At 44.3% G+C, this 23,407-nt stretch overlaps 1 protein-coding gene across 2 annotated transcripts in view; it reads right to left on the bottom strand.

Moving 5' to 3' along the window:
* Positions 1-22,728, bottom strand: part of aif1l (allograft inflammatory factor 1-like) — a 28,291-nt gene extending 5,563 nt beyond the window's left edge. The window contains exons 1-5 of one of the 2 annotated variants that reach the window (XM_056290814.1): positions 22,595-22,728; positions 22,296-22,357; positions 17,878-17,977; positions 7,588-7,629; positions 7,004-7,166 (exon numbers count right to left, since the gene is read on the bottom strand). In XM_056290814.1, coding sequence (XP_056146789.1) covers positions 7,004-7,166; positions 7,588-7,629; positions 17,878-17,977; positions 22,296-22,357; positions 22,595-22,619 — 392 coding nt within the window. In that variant the 5' untranslated portion in view covers positions 22,620-22,728. The remainder of the gene's footprint in view (positions 1-7,003; positions 7,167-7,587; positions 7,630-17,877; positions 17,978-22,295; positions 22,358-22,594) is intronic. The other variant, XM_056290815.1, reaches the window with a different exon arrangement.
* Between the last annotated feature and the right edge of the window lie 679 nt (positions 22,729-23,407).

Raw genomic sequence — 23,407 nt, 5'->3', positions numbered from 1 at the left:
TAATTGTACACTTAATGTTATTTTTAAATGAAGGGATGGGATGGAGGAGATGGGAAGGACGGGAGGCGGAGGGGGACAGCCTTTAGAGGGGCAGGCTAAGCGAACTGCTAGCCGACCGGTAGTTCCAACAGTCATCCTGGCTGGAGTTCACTCTCTTGGACAGCGACATTTATTTAATTAATTTTTTGGGATGTGTGATGGCCTGGCGGCCTGTCCAGGGTGTCTCCTCGCCTGCCGCCCAATGACTGCTGGGATGGGCTCCAGCATCCCCGCAACCCTGAGAGCAGGATAAGCGGTTTGGATAATGGATGGATGGATGTTGGATACGTGTATTTTTAATTTTGTAGTTTTTGTAGGTTTTTTTTGTAGTTTGGACGTGTGTTCTTGTAGGCTTTGGATACGTGTTTTTGTCTTTGCGTTGCACTGCTGTGGGCTGGGGGCAAACGATAATTCAAGTAAATGTTCCTGATTCCTGATTATTTAAAAAAAAAGTGGGTGTAGGTTTAGTGAATACCAGAAATGGTAAAACAATTAGAAAGCAAATGAGGAAAAGTTATGCATTTTCTCCACTGATTAGCATATTTGGGATTAGGGAGAGATTTGTCTGCAAAGGGTCAGCTTAGTCCAGCAGAGTTGATTTGCTACAGTTAATACACCGAGGACCCGCCAGCTCTACGGCCCCGGGCTGCTTTAAAGGAATTAAACAGGCTACACCAACCTACAACTAAACAGTAAACAGCACAAATATGGGCTTTCCTCCTCCAGCGGTCTTGAAAAGTGTTAATACTTTATTTCCTGTCAAAAGGACTTTTATTTTTTTCAGATTCTTACACTGAATTTTAGGCGTATTGCTAATCCGAAATGACCGGCGGTGGTTAAATAATTAACCTATTATCATCTACCTAAGCACATGATCCTGACTAAGGATAATGATGGGTCTGACTAAGGATAAATGGGTTTTGTTGCCATGGAGATTAAGGGCTAACGCAGCATGTGGGTAGAAGTGACATCATTGTTGGTCATCCCTGAACCCCTACTGAAGGATAACACAATCTACTGACACAGCACAAGGTACACAAAGGTAAACATGTTCACACACACACACACACACACACACATACACTGAAAAAAAGGCTTAATTATAGCTTTTTCTCATGCCTACACAAAGTAAAACCAAGAGATGTATATAATCTAATCTGACATGGGGGATTATTTGCCAGGTCATGTGACGTGGCCATGGGTGGGCACTTGGCAGCCAGGCCCACCTAATCAAAATGCTTGTTTTTTCAACGCAGCAAAATAGTTCCTTTTTTACAGTAAAATAGCGTTACAGTAAAAAAAGGGGTGTATATAGACAATAAACTGGATTGGGCTAAGAACACTGATGCCCTCTACAAGAAGGTCAGAGGCGTCTTTACTTTTTGAGGAGGCTTGGGTCCTTCAACATCTGCCAGACAGTGCTCAGGATGTGGTACGAGTCTGTGCTGGCCAGTGCTCTCCTGTTTGCTGTTGTGTGTTGGGGCAGCAGATTGAGGGTAGCGGATGCAAAAAGGCTCAATAAACTGATCCGCAAGGCCGGTGATGTCGTGGGGGGGGGGGTGGAACCGGATTCTCTGGCGGCGGTTTCAGAGAGGAGGACGCTGTTGAAATTATGCGCCATCATGGACAATGTCTCCCACCTGCTCCATGACATGCTGGTTGGGCACAGGAGTACTTTTAGTAACAGACTCATTCTGCTGAAAAGCACCACAGAGCACCACAGGAGGTCATTCCTGCCCGTGGCCATCAAACTTTACAACTACTCACTCAGTGTCAGACACCCGGAGTTAATGGTCACTGGACCGGCCCTTTGACTCGTTTTACCCTGCTGGGTTTGTTTGTGCCGTTTGTTCTGTGCTGCGGTAGTGCAGTGTAGATGGGGTGTTATGTGGACCATGCTTGTTGATATTTTGTTCTTATTTTTATTTCTTATTTTATCTTTTATTTCTATTTGTTTCTGTTCTTCTTGTTTCTATTTGTTTCCATTTCCTTGTTAGCGTGTATCTTGTTAGTTTTCAGTTTTTTCTTACTAGAGCTTGAGTGTCTGTAATAGAACCCAATTTCCCCTCAGGGATGAATAAAGTTTTCTGATTCTGATTCACTATTCAACTAAATCCCTCTTCTCTTACAGGTTTACACAGCACAAGAAATGGATATGAAACGTAGTCTGCTCCAATTCATCATACTTTAGTTGAGACTGTAGATGCAACGCCACACAAATAAGCATGAAGTATAGATTCAGCATCTATATTCTCTGTGTTTGACTTTCTCACAACAACACATTGGGGAAATGAACTTTATGAGCATATTTTCTTCATATCTTGGAACCATGTAGGCTCACGCTTCAGAAGGCACCACGTCGCAGCCTTGTGTCTTCGTGTGATTGTTGGTTATTTATTAACTATGTAGCGAGATTTCAGGGGGCAGCTGAGAATCGAACCTGGGTTCCCCGCACCACAGGGGACTGCGCTAACCAGTCAACTAAAGGGTCCGACAAGCTAGCCAAGGGCTAACGAGTCTACACATCTGTGGTCGTTACACTGTTACACCTATATGACCACCAGTGTAACTAAACTGTAAACAGAGATGAAAAATGTCCAATCCCCAATGAAATATTCCTTTCCAAATAAAAATGGTTTTGTCACTGGGACCGCTTTCACATTAATTTCCCTGTAATAAAAAAAATTAATTTCATTTGTAAAAAATTAAGCGTAAACTTTTCAAGTTCAACGTCCGTCCGTCCGTCCGTCCGTCCGTCCGTCCGTCCATCTATCCATCTATCTATCTATCTATCTATCTATCCATCCATCCATCCATCCATCCATCCATCCATCCATCCATCCATCCATCCATCCATCCATCCATCCATCCATCTATCTATCTATCTATCTATCTATCTATCTATCTATCTATCTATCTATCTATCTATCTATCTATCTATCTATCTATCTATCTATCTATCTATCTATCTATCTATCTATCTATCTATCTATCTATCTATCTATCTATCTATCTATCTATCTATCTATCTATCTCTCTATCTGTCTATCTGTCTATCTGTCTGTCTGTCTGTCTGTCTGTCTGTCTGTCTGTCTGTCTGTCTATCTAACTGGAACATTTTGTTATCTATTTACAACATTTTGTTGTAACACAGCACACAAAATAAGAAAAAAAAAGAAAAAGAAAGCCACTTCATTTTTGTCGTTGTACAGGTTACAGTGAAATAAGTTGTCTGCAGGAGGTTTATGGATGTGGTGAGGGAGGACATTTAGTAGGTGGCTGGTGTGACAGAGGAGGATGCAGAGGACAGGAAGAAATGGAAACGGATGATCCGCTGTTGTGACCCCTAACGGGAGAAGCTGAAAGTAGTAGTAGTAGTAGTAGTAGTAGTAGTAGTAGTAGTAGTAGTAGTAGTAGTATAGGAGCAGTGGGCAGCTGCAGTACCTGGGGACCAACTCCAGTTCTTCTTTCCAGTGCCTTGCTCAGGGGCACAGGCAGGAGTATTAACCCTAACATGCATGTCTTTTTGATGGTGGGAGGAAACCAGAGCACCCAGAGGAAACCCACGCAGACACGGGGAGAACATGCAAACTCCACACAGAAAGGAAACTGGGACGGCCTGGGGTTCAAAATGAGGACCTACTTGCTGTGAGGCAACAGTGCTAACCACTGGGCCACCGTGCCGCCCAACTAAAACCCCCAACCACCTCCCTCTCCCCTCCCAAACCCATCCCTACATCCTCCAGCCTGTCACACACACCAGGGCATGAGAACGCTGTTGTGTGCGTCTCGGAGGAAGCACGTGTGATATCCTGATCTAGGAGTCGTAGCAGCGAGGTTAGTTACTGTAGTGGGTTTGGGGAAAAGGGTTAAAATTGTAGATTAAACATAAACAATTTTCAACTCGCCATCGCCCTGACCGTGTGGGACTTGATCAAGCTGTAGGTTTACAGGAGGGGTAACGTAGTCTCTCTCTCCCCATCGTATACTCTCACCCAGATGCGCACTTGCGACAAGTGATAAACTGGGAGGTATTTTTCAAAAGTTTCATAAGGGATCTTATCATATTCCGCACTTTGTTGTTTTACTGCTCCGTGGCAAATTTACCAAGCTGAAAATAGCCAAAGTATCCTGCTGTGAACCCACAAGACACCACACATGATATCATTTCTGTTTTGTTTTTTTGATTAATACTTTACTGGAATTGCCTTCCAATTCTAAAGGGATTGTTTTAACCCAGCCACAGGGGATGCATAAGTCAGTGCATTCTTAGTGTCAGTCTGGATAAATGGGGAGGGTTAGGTTAGGGGGAAGCATCTGGCGTTAAACCTTTGCCAAATCAAATATGCGGATCATAAATCAGATTTCCATACCAGATCGGTCGAGGCCCATCAACGAACGCCAACAGCACTGTTGGCCAGCAGGGTGCTGGTAGAAACTATGCTACTGAGAGGGGGAAAGCATGTCCAGAGGCAACGGGGAGAGGAGGAAGGGTAGGAGTTTGGAGGTGAGAGTCAGAACTTTGAATGTTGGCACTATGACTGGTAAAGGGAGAGAGCTGACTGATATGATAGAGGGAAGGAAGGTAGGCATACTGTGTGTGCAAAAGACCAGGTGGAAGGGGAGTAAGGCCGGGATCATTGGAAGTGGGTTCAAACTCTTCTAACATGGTGGGGATGGGAGGAGAATTGAGGTAGGGGTAATACGGAAGAAAGAGTATGTCAAGAGTGTGTTGGAGGTGACGAGCGTGTCGGACAGAGTGATGAGTATGAAGCTGAATGTTATCATATGCCTCACAAGTTGGGTGTGAGATGGAAGAGAAAGAAGAATTCTGGAGTGAGTTGGATGAAGTGGTGGAGAGGGTACCCAAGGAGCAGAGAGTGGTGATTGGAGCAGACTTCAATGGGCATGTTGGTGAAGGGAACGGAGGTGGTGAGGAGATGATTGGCAGGTATGGTGTCAAAGAGAGAAACATGGAAGGACAGATGGTGGTGGATTTTGCAAAAAGATTGGAAATGGCTGTAGTGAATATGTATTTCAAGAAAAGGGAGGAGCATAGATCAGCACGAGGGTGCAGTGGTTAGCGCAGTTGCTTCACAGCAAGAAGGTCCTGGGTTCGAGCCCTGCGGTAGTCCAACCTTGGGGGTCGTCCCGGGTTGTCCTCTGTGTGGAGTTTGCATGTGGGCGAGGGCTTCTTCCGGGTGCTCGGGTTTCCTCCCACAGTCCAAAGACATGCAGGTCAGGTTAATCGGCCTTACTAAATTGTCCCGAGGTGTGAATGTGTGTGTGTGTGTGTATCGGCCCTGTGATGGCCTGATCCACTGTGGCGACCACTAATGGGAGCAGCTGAAAGAAGACTTTACTGGAATTGCTTTCCTGCCAGAAATGATCAACACCATGGTTTGGAAGTGGACCAAGACCCATGCTTTTTAGCCAACCTTTGGAATTGCTTTGTGAGTACCAGAGTTCACAAAGTGTGTTCAAACCGGTCAAAATGGTCGGCAATTAACAAAAATGAATAAAGTCTGCACCAACTGATGTAGATGTAAAGGCCACCTAAATGAAAATTGATATGTGGTCACTTCAGGTTGTTACACAGAGAGACATGCCTAGATGCCTAGATGCCTGCAATGACTGGTTGAAACAACAAGCTGCCACTCTCCAAGTAAAATCTGTTACGCAAGCTGTGGCATAATGCATGAAGGGGAAAGTTGCCTTCTTCTCAGGTGAATGGATAGAAGAGGACAATGGCCCAAAGAATCAACCATCAATAAATGAGAATAGACCCCTTCCTTCTGTAATCTCACGACAAGAAGGTTGATCAACAAACGACACTAACTGAATGCAAGCTTGAATCAAGCAGTTTTAAGTATTGATTTTATTTTAGACTGTGACCTGTGTAACTGCTAACCAGATGGCTTGTAATCCCTCTTCTTCTCTTCGCTTCTTAATAATATCTCTTCTTGCTGTCATGCCTTTAGTAGGACGTGTACATTTGCTGGCTGCAGTGCCTCTCTCTCTCTCTCTTCTTCTCAGGTCCTCTACCAGAAGCATGGGAGTTGGAGGGCTCTGGGAGCCACTCTCCATACTTAGGGGTCACAGCCCCAAGTTCTCCTATCACCACTGGGACCACTTTTACCTTCACCTTCTACACCCCGTCTAGTTCCTCTTTCAGTCCTTGGCACTTCTCCAGCTTTTCATATTCCTTCTTCTTGATGTTGCTGCCAGCTTGACTTGCTACATCCACCACCATGGGTTTGTTCTAGTAGCCCACTTCTCATCAGATTGCTCCGGTTCCCTAACATTTAATGTGGAACTTGTTTATGTGGGCGACATCCAAGCCTGTGTGACTGTCTTTGTTCTGATCAATCTCATATATTCATGTCGAGCCCAAGGACTCTTAGTGGAAAGGTGCATTGACCGGGAATCGAACCTGGGTTTCCCAGTTCCCAAGCATCAGTGTGTACGTAGTGGTCAACGAAACACTGGTGAAGGGAGGTGCCCACTTGATAACCCCGGTGAAGTACTCACACCTGTGTTTTTAGTGGTTGCCAAGCTTGGTAGCTAACTAAGCCATTTGGATCAGCATTTATGGAGATTTATGATGGCATTGCCTGACGTCATCTCCTTAACGGTAGGGATAAGATTGTTTGGTTGGACTGGGCCTCCTTGCACAGCCTGCTAATTATCAGCCCAAGGGATTTAATATCAGATCCCAAGTATTACTGAATGTGTATAATGTTGTATAATAGCATACTGTGTGTTTTAATATTTTTGGCTGATGCTTTGTAATGTTGCCCACTGTGTGTGTGCTATTTTAACATGATTCTCTCCTTATAATAGAATGTCTAGGCCCACACACAAATGAGTTTCTAGTCTTGCCAGTGGAAAAATACAAAAAAAGAAAAAGAAAAAAAGACAACACCAGCATAAAACAAATAATCAAACACAGAGGCTTACTTACAGTTTAAGAACGGCAGAGCGCTTGCCCAGCATCATCTTAACAAAGTCTCTATAGTTGATGGTGCTGCTGCTGCCCCCAGTCACCTCCGAGATCATCTTCTTCACCTCTAGGTGTGTCTTTGGAACCCCCAGCTTCTCCATCATCTGCTTAAGGCCCATCATATCTGAAGCAACACATAACAATCAGACCCACACTCAGACTAAAATATATCAAAATGAATGAGTAATCATTTGTCCAAATGGGATGCACCAGAATGCAACAGATAACAAGTTGCATTTTGGAGTTGGCCAGTTGGATGTGGTTAACTTATACACATCAACACACTCCATCTGTTGTCCTATTAGCTACACCACTTGGCTCACACCTGTTTATAGAACAAAGGCCATTCAAACTGGTGTACAAGACACTCCCAGGTTACACATACACAGGAGTGACACATGAGCCTGTTCAGACCCTCTGACAACAGACACAAAATTCTTAATTACTGCTCTCTTATATCAACACCCCACACGGAGGAGTCAGCTGACAGTTGTCGACCGGGTTGCTGTAAAGCAGCTGGCCTTTCTTTGGTCGCTGTTACTCACCAATTTCTCCTTGGTCGTTGAGGTCAAACTCAGCATATTTATCTGTAAAACAAATAAACACCTTGTCAGAGGTTGCTTTTTCTGACATCCCCCTCACCCTCTTTAAAAACATGTTTTAATGAAAGCCAATTCCACAAGCTGGTATATCATGTGTCAGAAAACTGACAGACAGCAGCATATTTTCTGGTGACCTCACTCTCTTACTCTCTGACACAGCTGACCCAGCAAGAGGAAACACAAACAGCTGATGGTGACTGGTGTGTGTGTGTGTGTGTGTGTGTGTGTGTGTGTGTGTGTGTGTGTGTGTGTGTGTGTGTGTGTGTGTGTGTGTGTGTGTGTGTGTGTGTGTATGTGTTTGTGTCAGAGTAAAGTGGACAAAGAGCTGCTGAATCAGGTGGAGGGGCGAGAAAGGATGGAGGGACAGAACCAGGTGAAAAAATGGAGGAGTGGGCAAATTCAAACAGTTCTATCAAAATATTAGCTGTAATATTGCTAGTTCAGAAAAGTGATGTGCACGTCAGTAATACTAAGACGGTATGTTATGCAAGAGTCTAGAGCTCAGTGTTGCCTATATATGACTCTATGGATGTAGAAATATTGGACACCTTTGTCAAATCCTCTCCATATTTGCTTTGTTATGGTGGCCTGTATTTGGTGCACACTGCATACAGTCAACATAGCCTACTTTCAGTTTAGGGTAAAAAAATAATTTTTATCTCTGTTAATAATTGTGCAGCTAACTTTTCAATTGTTCGGTAATTGTCCAGTTATTCAATAATATTATTTGCTCACTTTCTTTTTTTTATTATTATTATCATCGTCCCCCCCCCCTTTTTCTCTCCAATTGTATCCGGCCAATTACCCCATCCCGGTCGTTGCTCCACCCCCTCTGCCGATCCGGGGAGGGCTGCAGACTACCACATGCCTCCTCCAATACATGTGGAGTTGTCAGCCGCTTCTTTTCACCTGACAGTGAGGAGTTTCGCCAGGGGGACGTAGCACATATGAAGATCACGCTATTTCCCCCAGTTCCCCCTCCCTCCTGAACTGGTGCCCTGACTGACCAGAGGAGGCACTAGTGCAGCGACCAGGACACATACCCACATCCAGCCTTCTACCTTCAGACATGGCCAATTGTGTCAGTAGGGACGCCTGACCAAGCCAGAGGTAACACGGGGATTCGAACTGGCGAGCCCTGTGTTGGTAGGCAACAGAATAGACCGCTACGCTACCCGGACACCCCCTTTGTTCGCTTTCTGAGAGGTATGTTGCTTAGTGTTGTAGACAAGGAAGGTGGATGGAGTCAGGCTATGATTTTGTTTTGATTCATCTGAGAACTATTATGAGAACTCTTCTGGACTCTTATGACAACTCTGACAGACCACACCAACCAACAGCACTGGTTGTTGCTGAACTGAGATGCTATAACATTGACACTGCTGTTCCGAGCAAGACCAGGCTCCTGGATGAAAGATCTGTAAAGGCAGAAGGAATTGGCTACACCTTCATGTGGAAAGCCTAGTGGTAGACAACATCTCCATGGTGTGGGACTGGCGATGAAGAACATACTCCTACCAAGCTTAGCTGAAACACCTGTTGGCGTTAGTGAAAGGCTAGTGTCCCTCCGTATCTCACAATATACGAAGCGGCAGCCCAAACCATCGGCTACAGGGGCAGAAATCACCACAACTGTTTCAATGACAACTCAGATACCATCTACGACAGCCAACGCCATGGCAGCAGAAAGCAGCCCAGTGCACAGCCCGATGTGAAGTTGAGATTAACTTTAAACAAATTACTTATGATGCGCTGAAGCAGTAACCATCTGCAGACAGCGATTTCTACCCACTGTAACGTCTCTATTAGGGGTGTGAACGCACGTGTACACTCTCATAAATTGTAAACTTTTACAAACAAAATAATAACTGGTGCCTTTTTGTCTTTTTTCTTTAATTCAGCCTAAATCACATGCTACATTAAAAATAAAGATACATTCCCAACTATAAAAAAAACAAAAACCTTCCAATATCCATTCACTTTCAAATTTAAGGCAGGCTATTTGCCATGGAGGGTTCATTTTGCCCAAACAATGGCAGAGGCAAGGCGGGAGCCTACGCAGCAGAGTCCTGCATGCCAGTATTTAAAAAAACAAACAAAAAAACCCCAACCAAATGAAAAGTGTGAAAGGTAATCTCTCTAATACAGTGATTAAATACAATGGCAGCTCTATCACAGGTATTTGGAGTCATTGCCTTTTAAGCCCAGTTATATAGCAGCTTACTTTTATTACTAAGCTCTTGTTATTTTCCTTACAGTGAACATGACATATTTTAAATTCTGCCTCAAGGAAAGTTTGTGTGTTTTAATTGATTTATTGATACTTATTGAGGCTATTGAGTTTACATAGGCTATAAATGGACCTGTAGGTCACCCCCCCACACATACACACACCCAAAAAAGAAAGTAAAAATCTCCAGTGGGACCTCTGTTTCCCCGAAAAGTTAAATATCTACAAAACAGGATGTTACACATTTACAAAATATGTTAATTTGTCACATCTGTAATCTCTAAATTACAAACTTGATGGACTAATGGGCACGACTAATCTTGATGTCTGCTGTACAACTTGAGTGACCCGCCCCCCCGGTGACCACTGCTAAATGGCTGGAAGCAAAGCTGGCTTCCACAGAGACTGCGGGCACTCGTGACCCACTGCACTGTACTGCATTCAGTGTGAAGGCCCCTTTTGAAAATGTCCTCAAATTAAGCATTTATTTATTTACGATGTTTGGGTTTTAACTTTAAGGAAAAAAAAACACATCAAATTTAATTAAAGGCCAACTCTGTTTATCTTTAACCTTGTGATTGTAAACCACCCAGCGAGACGAAAGCTGTGGATAATGGACTGAGGGGAGCACCAATAGTTAGCAGTATGGCACTACAGAAACCTAAACTTTTAAATAGTGTTGAGTGGTTTTTTTTTTTAGTTCCATTTGTAAATATTGATTTCAATATTTCTTTGTTGACTATGAGGAGTAAAACTATTTTGAAAAAAATGTATCTACCATTTAACTTTGGACATATAAAACATCCAAATACCATCAACATAACATAAATTCTAGCCAGTATTTCTAACTTTATGTATGTAAACCAACGTTTTCCAGCATCAAAATTAATAAAGAATTCAGGTTGAGTCAGTACTTGGCACATAGTTGTTTATTACTAAAAGCTCGATCAGTCAATTTGAGAATGGAAGAAAAAAATCTCTAATCATGTTTGCCTACATTTGGATTACAGATTACCCCCTTTAACAGCAATAATGATGCTGTCCTTGCTCTTGCCCCTCCTCTCATCATTCATGATCTCCTCTGACTCTTCTCTCTCCCTCAGATAATAACTTTATTTATATCACACCTTTCTGAATAGCGTCACAAGGTGCCTTACACAACAGGATAAAATAACGCATATAGTCAAGATAAAACAACAAAATACAATAAAAATATAGGACATAATGCCAGATCCAGAGGTAAAACACGGTCAGGATAAAGTCACAAGAGCATAATTAAAACGAAGAGAATTAGAGCAGATAAAACAAGGATTATGATTTCTTTTTAAAATTAACATAAGGCGATAAAAATATAAAGAATTAAACATGTAAAATCATAAAATTATAAGATATAAGCAATATAAAAAAATAAAAAATAAATAAAAATTGGGCAACAACAGATTTACTTTAAAAAAAAAAAGCCTTCCAGTAAAAGTGAGATTTAAGAAGTGATTTAAAGGAAGACGGTGAGTTTGCTAGCCTAATTTCCTCAGGTAGAGATTACCACAGCTGTGGGGCTCTTACAGAAAATGCCCGGCCGCTTTAGTAACTAGGCTGGCCGAAGGAAGAGTTAATAAGGACCTGCCTGAGGAGCGCAGGCAGCGACCAGGCCCATGGGGTGTGAGTAAATCAATGATATATGTAGGAGTGAGGCCATATAGGACTTTAAAAGTAATTAGTAAAAGTTTAAAATCAATCCTATACCTAACAGGTAGCCAGTGAAGCATTGCAAGAATGGGAGTGATGTGTTCATGTCTCTGGAATTTGTTAACAGTCAGGCAGCTGAGTTTTGGATGAGCTGGAGGTGGGAAATTGACTTTTGACTGAGCCCTGAATACAGGGAGTTACAATAATCCAGACGTGATGAAATTAATGCATGGATGACTTTTTCAAGATACGTTTGAGATAGAACATTTTTAACTTTTGCAATGTTCCTAATTTGGAGAAAGCAAGATTGTACTACCATGGTGATTTGTGTGTCAAAACAGAGCTTGGAGTAAAAAAAAACAAAAACACCCAAATTGCAGACAGAGTGCTTAACAATGGTGGACAGGTTCCCTAGACTCTTTTCCAGGTCACCAGTTAGGTTAAGGGGGCCGAATAAAAGGACCTCAGATTTGGACTCGTTGAGCCAGAGGAATTTTTGTGACATCCAGCACTTAATATCGGAGAGACGAGCCATAACCCGACAAAGATCATGTGTGTCATTACCAGTAAGCTGGGTGTTGTCCGCATAACAGTGAAAATTAATATTATGATGACGGACGATCTGACCCAGGGGGAGCATGTAAATGGAAAATAACAATGGACCAAGAATTGACCCCTGGGGGACACCACACACGAGGAAGGCTGGGGATGAAGAGAATTATCCCATTATAACAAAGATCTTTCAGATAGGTAGGATTGGAACCAGGCAAGAGCAGTATCTTTAATGCCAACGTAGTTTTCCAGGCGATTTAAAAGGATGTTGTGGTCAACTATATCAAAAGTGGAACTCGGGTCAAGCAACATTAAAACTGAGCAAGCACCAGACTCAGTGGTGAGCAATAAGTCATTGGTAACTTTAATGAGAGCTCTTTTTGTGCTGTGGTGGGTATGGAATCCTGATTGAAATTGCTCAAAAATAGTACAACTATTCATGAGTGTGATTAGTTGAAGAGCAACAGACTTCTACGATTTTAGATAAAAAGGTAGATTTGAAATTGGTCTAAAATTGCTTAAAACAAGAAGATCGAGAGTAGGCTTCTTAAGGGGAGGTTGGACTATTGTGTGTTTAAAACTAGATGGGAACAAACCAGTAGACAGTGAGCAGTTGACAATGGAGAGAATTTGTGGGCTGACAGTGTGAAATACCTATTTCAGAAATCTAGTGGGGATGGTGTCCAGTTGACAGGTGGAAGAGTTCAAATGGGGATGAACTCTTCTAAGTCTAATAGAGAAATTTGCTTTAAGCAAGTCAGACCGGCGGAGGGTTCAGTGCAAGTGGGGAGATCGCTCATCACCAGTAATGTGGTGTAATGTGGAGCCTAATATCATCTTTTTTCTTAATAAAATGGTCGAGAAACTGCTCGCATTTTTCAGTGGATGCATCCAAATAAAACCCTGGGGCTGTGGCAGCTACCGGCAATTAAATTAGAAAAGTAGGAATGCCTTGCTTCCTTAACTGCGTTCTGATAAGCCAGCATCAAACTTTTCAGTTTATCAAGAGATGCCTTGAGTTTGTCCTTCTTCCATTTTCTCTTGGCTTCCCCACACTGCCTCTATAAATCACTTGTGTGGTCATTAAGCCAGGGGAGGGTGTTATGTTTGACACATTTAACTTTGATAAGGGCAATGCCATCAAGGATCACCCAACAGGTATTATTTAAATTATCCAATAAATCACTTACACAGAGATCCTTCTGGTTAAGGGCATTACTAGCCGGAGCTGATAAAAACTTTTCTAAAACTACTTGTTGACTTGGAATTAAAAGACTGAGAGTGGATACAGGTAGATGGCTTGTGAGCAGGGAGAAGGAGCAGGGTGTGAAAACTCACAGGTTTGTGATCAGAGACATTAAAATCTAGCTGTTCAATGTTATTAAGAGAAACATTATAGGACAACACCAGATCAGGCATATGCCCCTTATCAGACTGTTCAAGATTAAAAGACTCAAAGAGGTTGATAAAATCAGTGATAAACCAAGACATGGAAGGGCAGCAAACATGTATATTAAAATCACCAAGGATAAGAACTCTGCTTTACTTGCCCATAATAAAAGAATGAAGTTCAGAGAATTCTTGAATAAAACTAGTGTTAGTCTTAGGTGGTCTATAGATTGAAAAACAGAGTATTGGATGGCGGCCATTTAAAAGAAACCCCAGAGATCTGAAAGAAGTAAAAGGTATTACGAGAGACAGGGAAGCATTTGTAATTATTATTAAAAATGACAGCTACCCCACCTCCATGGCCAGACAGCCTTGGTTGATTAAAACAGGAGTAATTGGGAGGACGTGCCTCAGTTAGCAGGATAGATTATAGATGACATGTCTGCTACCGCCTGCAGTCACCTGCGAAAACCGAGGACAAACTCTCATGTCATGGGTATGGAACAGCTAATTTAAACTGGAAAATGCTGGTATGTGCAACGGATTATGGTCGTTGTTGCTATTGCCGTGGTAAACTGAATATCTTGCTTTTGACACTACACTTTCCAGCATGCAAGAAGCTGCAAGGCGAATTGCTGAGGTCTGCAGACAATTGTACACACTGCATGTAATTTCCTTTCTGATGACAAAAGATCCATTTAACACGTTTAAAATGAACCAAATTTATCTCTCAGCACTACTTCTAAAATTGATCGGCAGTGGATGGGCAGGTCTTCCTGATAATGTCAAACAGGGGCTATCACTCACAAATCGCAAATGTTCAAGAAAATGTTTCATTAAAGCAGCACCAGGACACTTCTGGATTTCGGCAACATCTTTTAGGTCAACCGTCGCAAAGACAACCGACAGGCTTTTTTTTGTCTTTCTTCACACCTCAGTACATTTATTTACAAACCGTAGCTGAAGGGACTAACGTGGAAGAAGAAGAAGAGCTATGTTCACAAAAGGAGTAAAGCAACTTTTTATAAAGATATTTGTGTCGTACAGCAATTCCTATAATTCATGCATGGTGTAGCATTCTCCCATAGCCATCACATGCGTCCAAAATTAATTCAATGATATGTTTAAGCAAAACCGTAACCTGATGCTGCTTTAATGACTCTTTTTTGTGGATTTCTTTCTTTTTTAGGGGGGGGGGTTCCCTCTTTTCTCCCCAATGTCAGTTGTACCTGTCCAATTACCCCACTCTTCTGAGCTGTCCCGGTCACTGCTCCACCCCCTCTGCCGGGGGTGCAGGGCTGCAGACTACCACATGCCTCCTTCGATACATGTGGAGTCAGAGTTTTGCCAGGGGGACATAGCACGTGGGAGGATCACGCTATTCCCCCCAGTCCCCCCCCCCCGAACAGGCGCCCTGATCGACCAGTGGAGGCGCTAGTGCAGCGACCAGGACACCACATCCTGCTTCTCGTCCGCAGACACTGCCAAATGTGTCTGTAGGGACGCCCGACCAAGCTGGAGGTAAAACGGGGATTCAAACCGGCGATCCCCGTCTTGGTAGGCAACGGAACAGACCGCTACGCCACCCGGAAGCCATTTGGTCGCTTTCTAACAGTAGTGTAGCAGAGGGCCCAGTTGATAAATCATATCTTGAATGGTCAAGCTAGCCCTGCAAGCTGCAGATAAGATAACCAGCGCCACCTTTACAACCATTAATTATCATTTTCTGCAGTGGTGTGCTATGCTGCTTCCCTTGAAAAAGACCCCTTCTTATTCTTCCTCAGGGGCTTTACAACTGGCTTATGAAGAAGTAGAACCCCCCCCCCCCATTTCCTCAATTTACCCCTCTCCTCTCTGGAAGACCCCTTTCGTGGTCAGATTACACTTACTATTTTTTCCATCACAATAGAGCCTCTGTGTGTGTGTGTGTTGGGAGTGAGAGGGGCTTCAGCTATAGAATTGTGTTACTGTGTGAACCTACGGGGGTGGAAGGGGACAATGCTAACCCCTGTACTCTGAGAAGTGGGCCTCCACACACACACACACACACACACACACACACACACACACACACACTGCAGTCACTGATTATCACCTAACTCAACAACACTGAGCTCTTTACCCTCTCTTACTGACCCACATTCCTTCACTATCTGATGGTCCAACATGTTGAGAAAAGTGCTGTTAACTTAGAAACAGCAAGTTATTTTTCCTTCGTCTGCCTTGGTCTCTATCTTTTTTTCCATTGCCCTCTCCCAAATGTGCAAGTTATTTGCTTATTAAAACGTGGCAAAACCTGTAAGAGGCAATCCCCATTTATGAGAACTAAATCTCATTGAGCTGCACTCGGTGTGAAGCGCCGTGAAAGACAAAGCCCCTAATACATGCCAGCAAACATCAGGTCATCCGCCACACGGCTGGGAAAGTTGGCTGCAATTGTTAGTCAATCCTGTGCTTAAATGAACATTGTCAACGTCCCATCTCCACACACCCCCCCCTTTTCTCCCCAATTGCACTTGGCCAATTACCCCACTCTTCCGAGCTGCCTCTGTCGCTGCTCCACCCCCTCTGCCGATCCGGGGAGGGCTGCAGACTACCGTGTGCCTCCTCCGATACATGTGGAGTCACCAGCCGCTTCTTTTCACCTGGCAGTGAGGAGTTTCACCTGGGGGACGTAGTGCGTGGGAGGATCACGCTATTCCCCCCAGTTCCCCCTCCCCCCCGAACAGGAGCCCTGACCGACCAGAGGAGGTGCTAGTGCAGTGACCAGGACACATATCCACATCCGGCTTCCCACCCGCAGACACGGCTAATTGTGCCTGTAGAGAAGCCCGACCAAGCCGGAGGTAACACGGGGATTCGAACCGGCGATCCCCGTGTTGGTAGGCAATGGAACAGACCGCCACACTACCCGGATGCCATCCCATCGCTTTATATTAAAAGTGTTTTCCTTGAGTGTTTTTACAGCTTAATCCCGTTTTGCAGAATCAGATTCAGGATCATGTTTATTGGCCATGTAGGTTTGCACTACAGGGGAATTTGACTCCGGTTTCGTGGCTCTCTCAGTGTACTTAACATGGAGTAACAACACTGCAACACAACAATCTTCATATATATCCACAAGGATTGACTATATACAGGCGAAATAAGGGGTGATAAGGTGCAATAGTGCAGAGAATATATCAGAGATGCTGAAATAGATGTTAGCAGGTTACTCACATACATGCCTGAGGTAGATGACATGACAGAAGTACCAGTACATGTACAATATACAGTACAGTATTTACAAAAATGGTTGGATTTATTTGACCGTGTTAAGTGCTCATCTGAAGGACAGCCCGCGGAAACAAACTGCCTTTATATCACACGAGGACAGCAACCAGCTTAGCATTTATGTTGCTCAACTGCAGACAAGTAAAGCAAATGAATTTTTCTTTTCACGCAGTTATTCAAACGCAGAAATGAATGAAACAACAAAGAGAGTCGGCGGATGGTGCTTTTGATGCGATTTAGCGACTAAAATGTGTGGAGCTGAGGTCACTGGAACAGCCCGGAGGAGAAACTTCAGGAGAGAAATATGCGGCCCCCCCCCCCTCGGGACCTGACTAGTGGGAACCCTGTTCTGTTTACATACTACTGCTCCATTTCCTCCAGCCAGGCATACGAACTATAACAGCAGAGGCACTGTAAGTAGGACACTGGAACTGTGTTTATCATATCAAGCCTTTTTCCTCTTTTTAGATAAACACGGCCATATGCCACTCTGGTAGATCCTATACTGAGAAGTGATACGCAGAAGTGACAGTCGCAAAGATTTATGTGCACCGTCCAGTTTCACAAGCACACACACACACACACAGAATAGGACCTACAAAGGGCAAAGCGATATGATCTTTAAACTTGCAATTGTAATTCTCTTTATTAAGCTCCTGGCTGCAGTGTTTGCCTGTTTCCTGAAACCGCAGGTACTCCCGAACTTCTCTGCCTGCTCTAAAAACAAGCAGAACAGCTTCCCAGCACATTCCTCTGAGGCCGCTGATGACTTGGGCCTGCAGCCCGGTTAGAAATCAGAACAGCCATTCTCGCACTCTCTCCCACACAGCGCGAGAGAAAAACAAAATACCAAAATCTTTGTGTGTGCGGAGGTTGCCAACTCGCAAACAAATGAGATGTATTCAGCTCTGGATGAAGGTCATGAAAACGCAACATATACAGGCACACCCACACATACACACACACTCTGCAGGACATATGGCTTAGGGCTGCCTGTGGCTATCTGCGAACCTTACGTAATCACGCATATATCCCGGTGCATCTTTTTGATATCAGGAAGCATATTAATACAACAGAAGGCTCGCCGAAGTGGACTTCCTTACTTTTGAACCCTTCCAGCTTCTCAGCCAGGTCATCTTCGTCTCTGTACTTCTGGTCTTCCATGTACTCCTGGGGTGGGAGAGGAGAACAGAGTGAACAAAGCTGGGAACGGACAAAAGAAAACAAGATTACAGGCCAAATCACTGAAACCCTCGTTAAACAATTTTCTACTCCAATACCACTTCTCTTCCAAAGTGGGGGTCAGGGTGACTGACCGACACGAGCCCTCTGAGATCAGCCAAACTGCCTTTTGATGGCGTGTCCTCTTCCCTAGAGTGGGACACTTCACAGAGAGGCTCCATTATCACTGTGTTCTTATCTCTAGCCTACCAGATGAACAGCAGTATAAAATACAATTTCAGGGCTATGAACTGAACTTGTCAAAAAAAAAAAAAAAAAACCCATTTCACAAGTGCCTGTCTTATGGCTTTGTTCATGAAGTAGAACATCTCACCAGAGATGAGTGGGGATAGTGGAAAAATGCCTGAAGAGGTACACTAATGAAATTATAATGGTGAAATCTGACATGTGGGAATCGTAGCCTGACTCTCCAGGGTAAGGGGGGAGGGAGGGACCAAAAGCGACTAGGAAGCGCAATAGAGCTCATCAGAAAAGTGGAACATCGAGGCGTCCGGGTACTGTAGCGGTATTTTCTGTTGCCTACCAACACGGGGATCGCCGGTTCGAATCCCCGTGTTGCCGCCGGCTTGGTCAGGCATCCCTACAGACACAATTGGCCGTGTCTGCGGATGGGAGGCCGGATGTGGGTATGTGTCCTGGTCGCTGCATTAGCGCCTACTCTGGTCGGTTGGGGTGCCTGTTGGGGGGGGGGGGACTGTGGGGAATAGCGTGATCCTCCCATGCGCTACGTCCCCCAGGTGAAACTCTTCACTGTCAGGTGAAAAGGAGCGGCTAGCGACTCCACATGTATCGGAGGAGGCACGTGGTAGTCCGCAGCCCTCCCCGGATCGGCAGATGGGGTGGAGCACCAACTGGGACAGCTTGGAAGAGTGGGGTAATTGGCTGGGTACAACTGGGACGAAAAGGGGGAAAAAAATCCCCCCCACCAAAAAAAGTGGAACATCACAACGGTTCTGACTCTAAAACAACACCGTAATGTTACTGCTGATGCTTGCGGGGTTTCAGTGTTATTTGTTGCGTGCAATTCTGTTGTGTTGAGTATATGTCAGTGTGCAGGAGTTGGATTAGGTTTGTTTTCAATGTGGCACTGTATTCATCTGTGAGGACTATGATTAAGGGTGAAAATGATAAATGCCATTATTATATGTTGGTCAAGGTCGCCTGACTCAGCACAGCTGAGTCACCGCCGCAACCTCCTCACAAAGAAATGTCTCTTTCTCCAAAAAAAACACTGCGTTTTGTTCTCCCACTTGAAACAACTGCAGCAGAGCAATGACTTCGCAGGAAACCTGTCAGACTGCAAAAACAGTCTCTCTATAGTAGTCAAATGCAGTGTTTATCTTAAATTAAAAGAGATTTAAGTCCTACTGTATGATTCACAGCAGAAATAATAGGCGATGTTATAGCTTGCTTTGTATAAAAGCCTGGCATGAAGTCAATTTTTTCAAATTTGCATATGGTTATGACGGTACCTGTACCGTGAGTTCAGCCACAAAGTTCAGGTTTAGTGGTCTATTAGACATTGCACCTACTATTATATACAGCTGCTTAGGTAAGGGAAGCCTTTTCTCTCTTTGTTCCTCTTATGCCAATTCAGTGTTCATGCCATCTAAAGTAGGGATGCACTGATACCAATACTGGTATCAGATATCAGCCTGACACCAGGCTAAAATGGACTATCTATCGATATCAGAGATTTTACCCAAGACTAAAATCCAACACCAAACGCTAGTATGAGTAACATGTCATATATAAAGGCAAGAGGGCTTGATTTACTGTATATCTGGCATATAAAAGCCTATATTTCTTTAATGGTGGGAATTTATTTTGTCTCAATTATTTTGTCCATTGACCCAAAGTAATGGTCAAAGTCTGCGCTGTTCAGTAAAGGTAATGGATCGGCTCGGTACTCAGCATCTGCAGATACTTAAAGCAACAATATGTAATTTTTTTATGATTGATTTATTAAGATCTGGAGTGTGTACACAACACATTAAAACCTCTGGCGCTTAAATATACTTAATTCCACTGGTATCACCTTAAATGGTCTGATGTGAGAAGCACAGGCAGTGTTGCTGCAGCACCATAGAGCGAGATGCGATCCTTTATTTGCACACAGGAAATGATGCCCACTACAAGGCATGGCAGAAACAGGATTTTGGACATTTTTGTCTTCAGCAGGGGCTTTTTGGTGGTAGAGGTTGCAGCAAAACACATGTGGGCCATTATCATGCTTCGTAGCAAGCGTCATTTCCTGTGCACGAAGAAACGATAATAATAATAATAATGATAATTACATTTATATAGCACACAATCATGTCTCATTCGATAAATTAATAGATGAATTACACACTGTCACTTTAAAGATTCATACTCGGAATCAGTGTTGGCAGTGAAAAATCAATATTGGTGTATCCCTAACCTAAGGCATGTCCAAAACCCATGAATTTAATCTCTACCATTCAACAATGAAAGTTTCCTCTTCAAAGCCTGACTTCATTCTAAATATGTATTCATTTCATACTACTATTGGCATCAGCTATCATTATTGTGCCCTTAAGACACATTGTTATCATTATAGGTGTCTACTATTGTGCTTTGTACCCGCAAAGTCCCTTGAGGCAAATTTTTCATTTGTGATATTGGCCTACACAAATAAAATTGACTTGACTTGACTATATTACTATGCAGCAAAGGTTCTGCTACTACGACTCAAACTAGTACTATGATGATTATTATGTAGCAAATGTACTACTCTATTATACTCCTGCATGAAGTACTGCTATATCAGAATCTGATTCTGATATAGCAGTACTTCATGACGGTAGTACATTTGTTAATTTAGCAACTACAAAGTCATGTAGTACTACTCTGATATGATTACTATGTAATAAATGTACTAGTACTAGTACATATAGTACCATTGTGCCATAATGTAGTACTACTATGTATGGATGATATCGTAACGTGCATGGATAAGAAGACACGCTGGCCGCTGGCTGGCGGGAGGGTCTGACCCTTTAGTCGAGCGGTTAGCGATGTCTCCTGCGGTGCGGGCGATACGGGTTCGCGTCCCGGCCGCGGCAGTTGCTGTGGTTATGTGGTCCCCCGAACTCGCTACAATATGTATGAAATATGGATGCACCACTTTCAAAACAATTGATATAGAGTCAAGTTTTGTCCACCAGTACCAAAAAAAAAATGCAATAAATCAGGCCAGTTTGCTTCCATTTTGGCATGGGGTTTACAGGGGAGCCTGTAATCTTCCGTACCGACCATCAATTTTTGCCTGATTATCGGGTCCGATATCCGATACCGGTCTCGGTATCGGTGCATCCCGGTTACCAATGTGCAGTTGCTTGGTGCAGTAGGCGCTACTGCGATACGATTACTAGGGAGCGAACGCAATACTTCGTGTAGTATTACTATTACAGCAGCACCCCGTTGCGCCGGCAGGTGACTCCTGTGTCCATCCACTCACTCCTGGCTGCCTTGCGAGCGGCTTTGGGATAAGACGCGTCAGCCGAGTGAGGAGTAGCCTACACGTGAACCTAAACGTGGTTTCAAGTCTGCCACCACCCCCCCCCCAAAAAATGGCTCCTGTGTGTTCCCGACTGCCTCTCCACATTGCCTTCGAGGCTCCCAACGAAGCCGGAGAGGAGCCTCCAGGGCAGCGGGGCAGAGGAGGACACAGAGGAGGCGGTCGGGCCCCTCTCGGCGGGGAGACGCAGCAGAGGCGAGACCGGCTCAACGTAAACGTGGCGCGCGCCTGTTCCAGCCGGAGACAAAGAGCCCATTCAGCCCGCCTCGCAGACACCTGCTTCCCGTCCGGACGCGCCGCGCATAACGGGGCTCTCGGAGGGTAGACGAGACGGTCTCGGAAGGGGGGCACTTGTAGTCCAAAGGAGTAGGGGGGGGGGGGGGTTCAAAAGGGGCGGCTCAGTTTTGTCGGAGGTGGTGGTGGGTGGGTGGGTGGGGGTCGTGGATCGGAGATGATCGATCCGACGATAAAAAATGTGACGGCACGCAGCCCATTCAACAAGTGCCGGAGATGATAAAAAAAAAAAACACGCGGCCGTAAAACCGGCGCGTGGGAATGAGAAGGATGACCACGGCGTGGCACGTAACAAAGTAGCATGTAAATCAGCCGCGTGCGAAACGATCTACGTAAAAAAAAAAATCCAATCGCCTTACTGTGTCACCGGTAATAGACTAATTGAGAGGGCCGAATGCCAAGTCGAGTGTGAGCGACATGCAGGTTTGATCGGGAAACACCTACCTTGTTTATTTCTTCCAGTTTCTCCCTTTGCTGGGACTTTAACAGCCCAAAGGCTTTTCCTCCTACAAGGCGAGAAAAACAGGTTACTGTGCGTTTCATCCTCAGCCTGGATGGCCTGGCCTGCTTCCCCAGCTAGCCGGCCTAGCACTCATGCTCCATTACACACACAAAAAAGAGAAAGAAAGGAAAAAAAAAAGGATTGTATTGCAAGCTTCAGCTACCTAACCGGAAAGGTAGTAGCGTTAGCCATGGAAACACGCGGCTTTATTCTCCTCTTTTTTGGTGTTGGGTAGATTTACCTTGAGCGCTTTGATTTGAAGGCATCGCGGAATTTGCCTCTGAAACGGAGGTCCAGAAGATGGGGAATCTCCGGGTCGGCTTGGTTTCTCTCTGTGGTTGTGGTCTGTCCGCCTGTGTGTGCGTGTGTGTGTGTGTGTGTATCTATGTGTGTGTGTCTGTCTTTGACGGAGGTTGGGCTCAAAGTGGACCAGTCACGGCTCAGTGCATGCAGATGATGCTGTTGACCTACAACTGGGCTACTTTTAGCTATTTGGCGTCATCTTGTGGTGAATTGGCGAACTGCATGTTCCCAAACGAAATCGCAAAATGTTGCGTCCTCGTATTCCGTTCATCGTTCCTCATCCAAACCGCTTATCCTGCTCTCGGGGTCATGGGGATGCTGGAGCCTAGCCCAGGTGGGGAGACACCCTGGGCATATTACAATATTACCTATACACATACATGTGATGTGTAATGTCAAAGTTCCCCTACTTAGCCGAATCTTAGGTTCATGTATCATATGTCGAACCTTCCATGCGTCATCATGCATCTTTTTTCTGTTGTTGCATTCAGATCCCCAACGCCACCTTGCTCAACCTGCAGACTCAGCACCACCCTTTCACCCTTTCAGGATGCTCTCTCATCCCTTCTACTTCCAGGAACTGTAGCGGATGTATGTCATGACCCCATCAGAGTCCAATAACACTGACAGACTGCCCTTTAGAAAAGAACTGAACCCCAGACTACTTCAGTAACATGGTACATCGACGTCTTTTGGTTTCCATTATTGTTTGTTTCGTCTTATTGCTGAGAGCGAAAGATCAGAAAATGTT

This window comes from Lampris incognitus, chromosome 12 (assembly GCF_029633865.1).
Source record: "Lampris incognitus isolate fLamInc1 chromosome 12, fLamInc1.hap2, whole genome shotgun sequence".
Lineage (NCBI taxonomy): Eukaryota > Metazoa > Chordata > Actinopteri > Lampriformes > Lampridae > Lampris > Lampris incognitus.
This window is presented reverse-complemented; position numbering and strand designations above follow the sequence as displayed.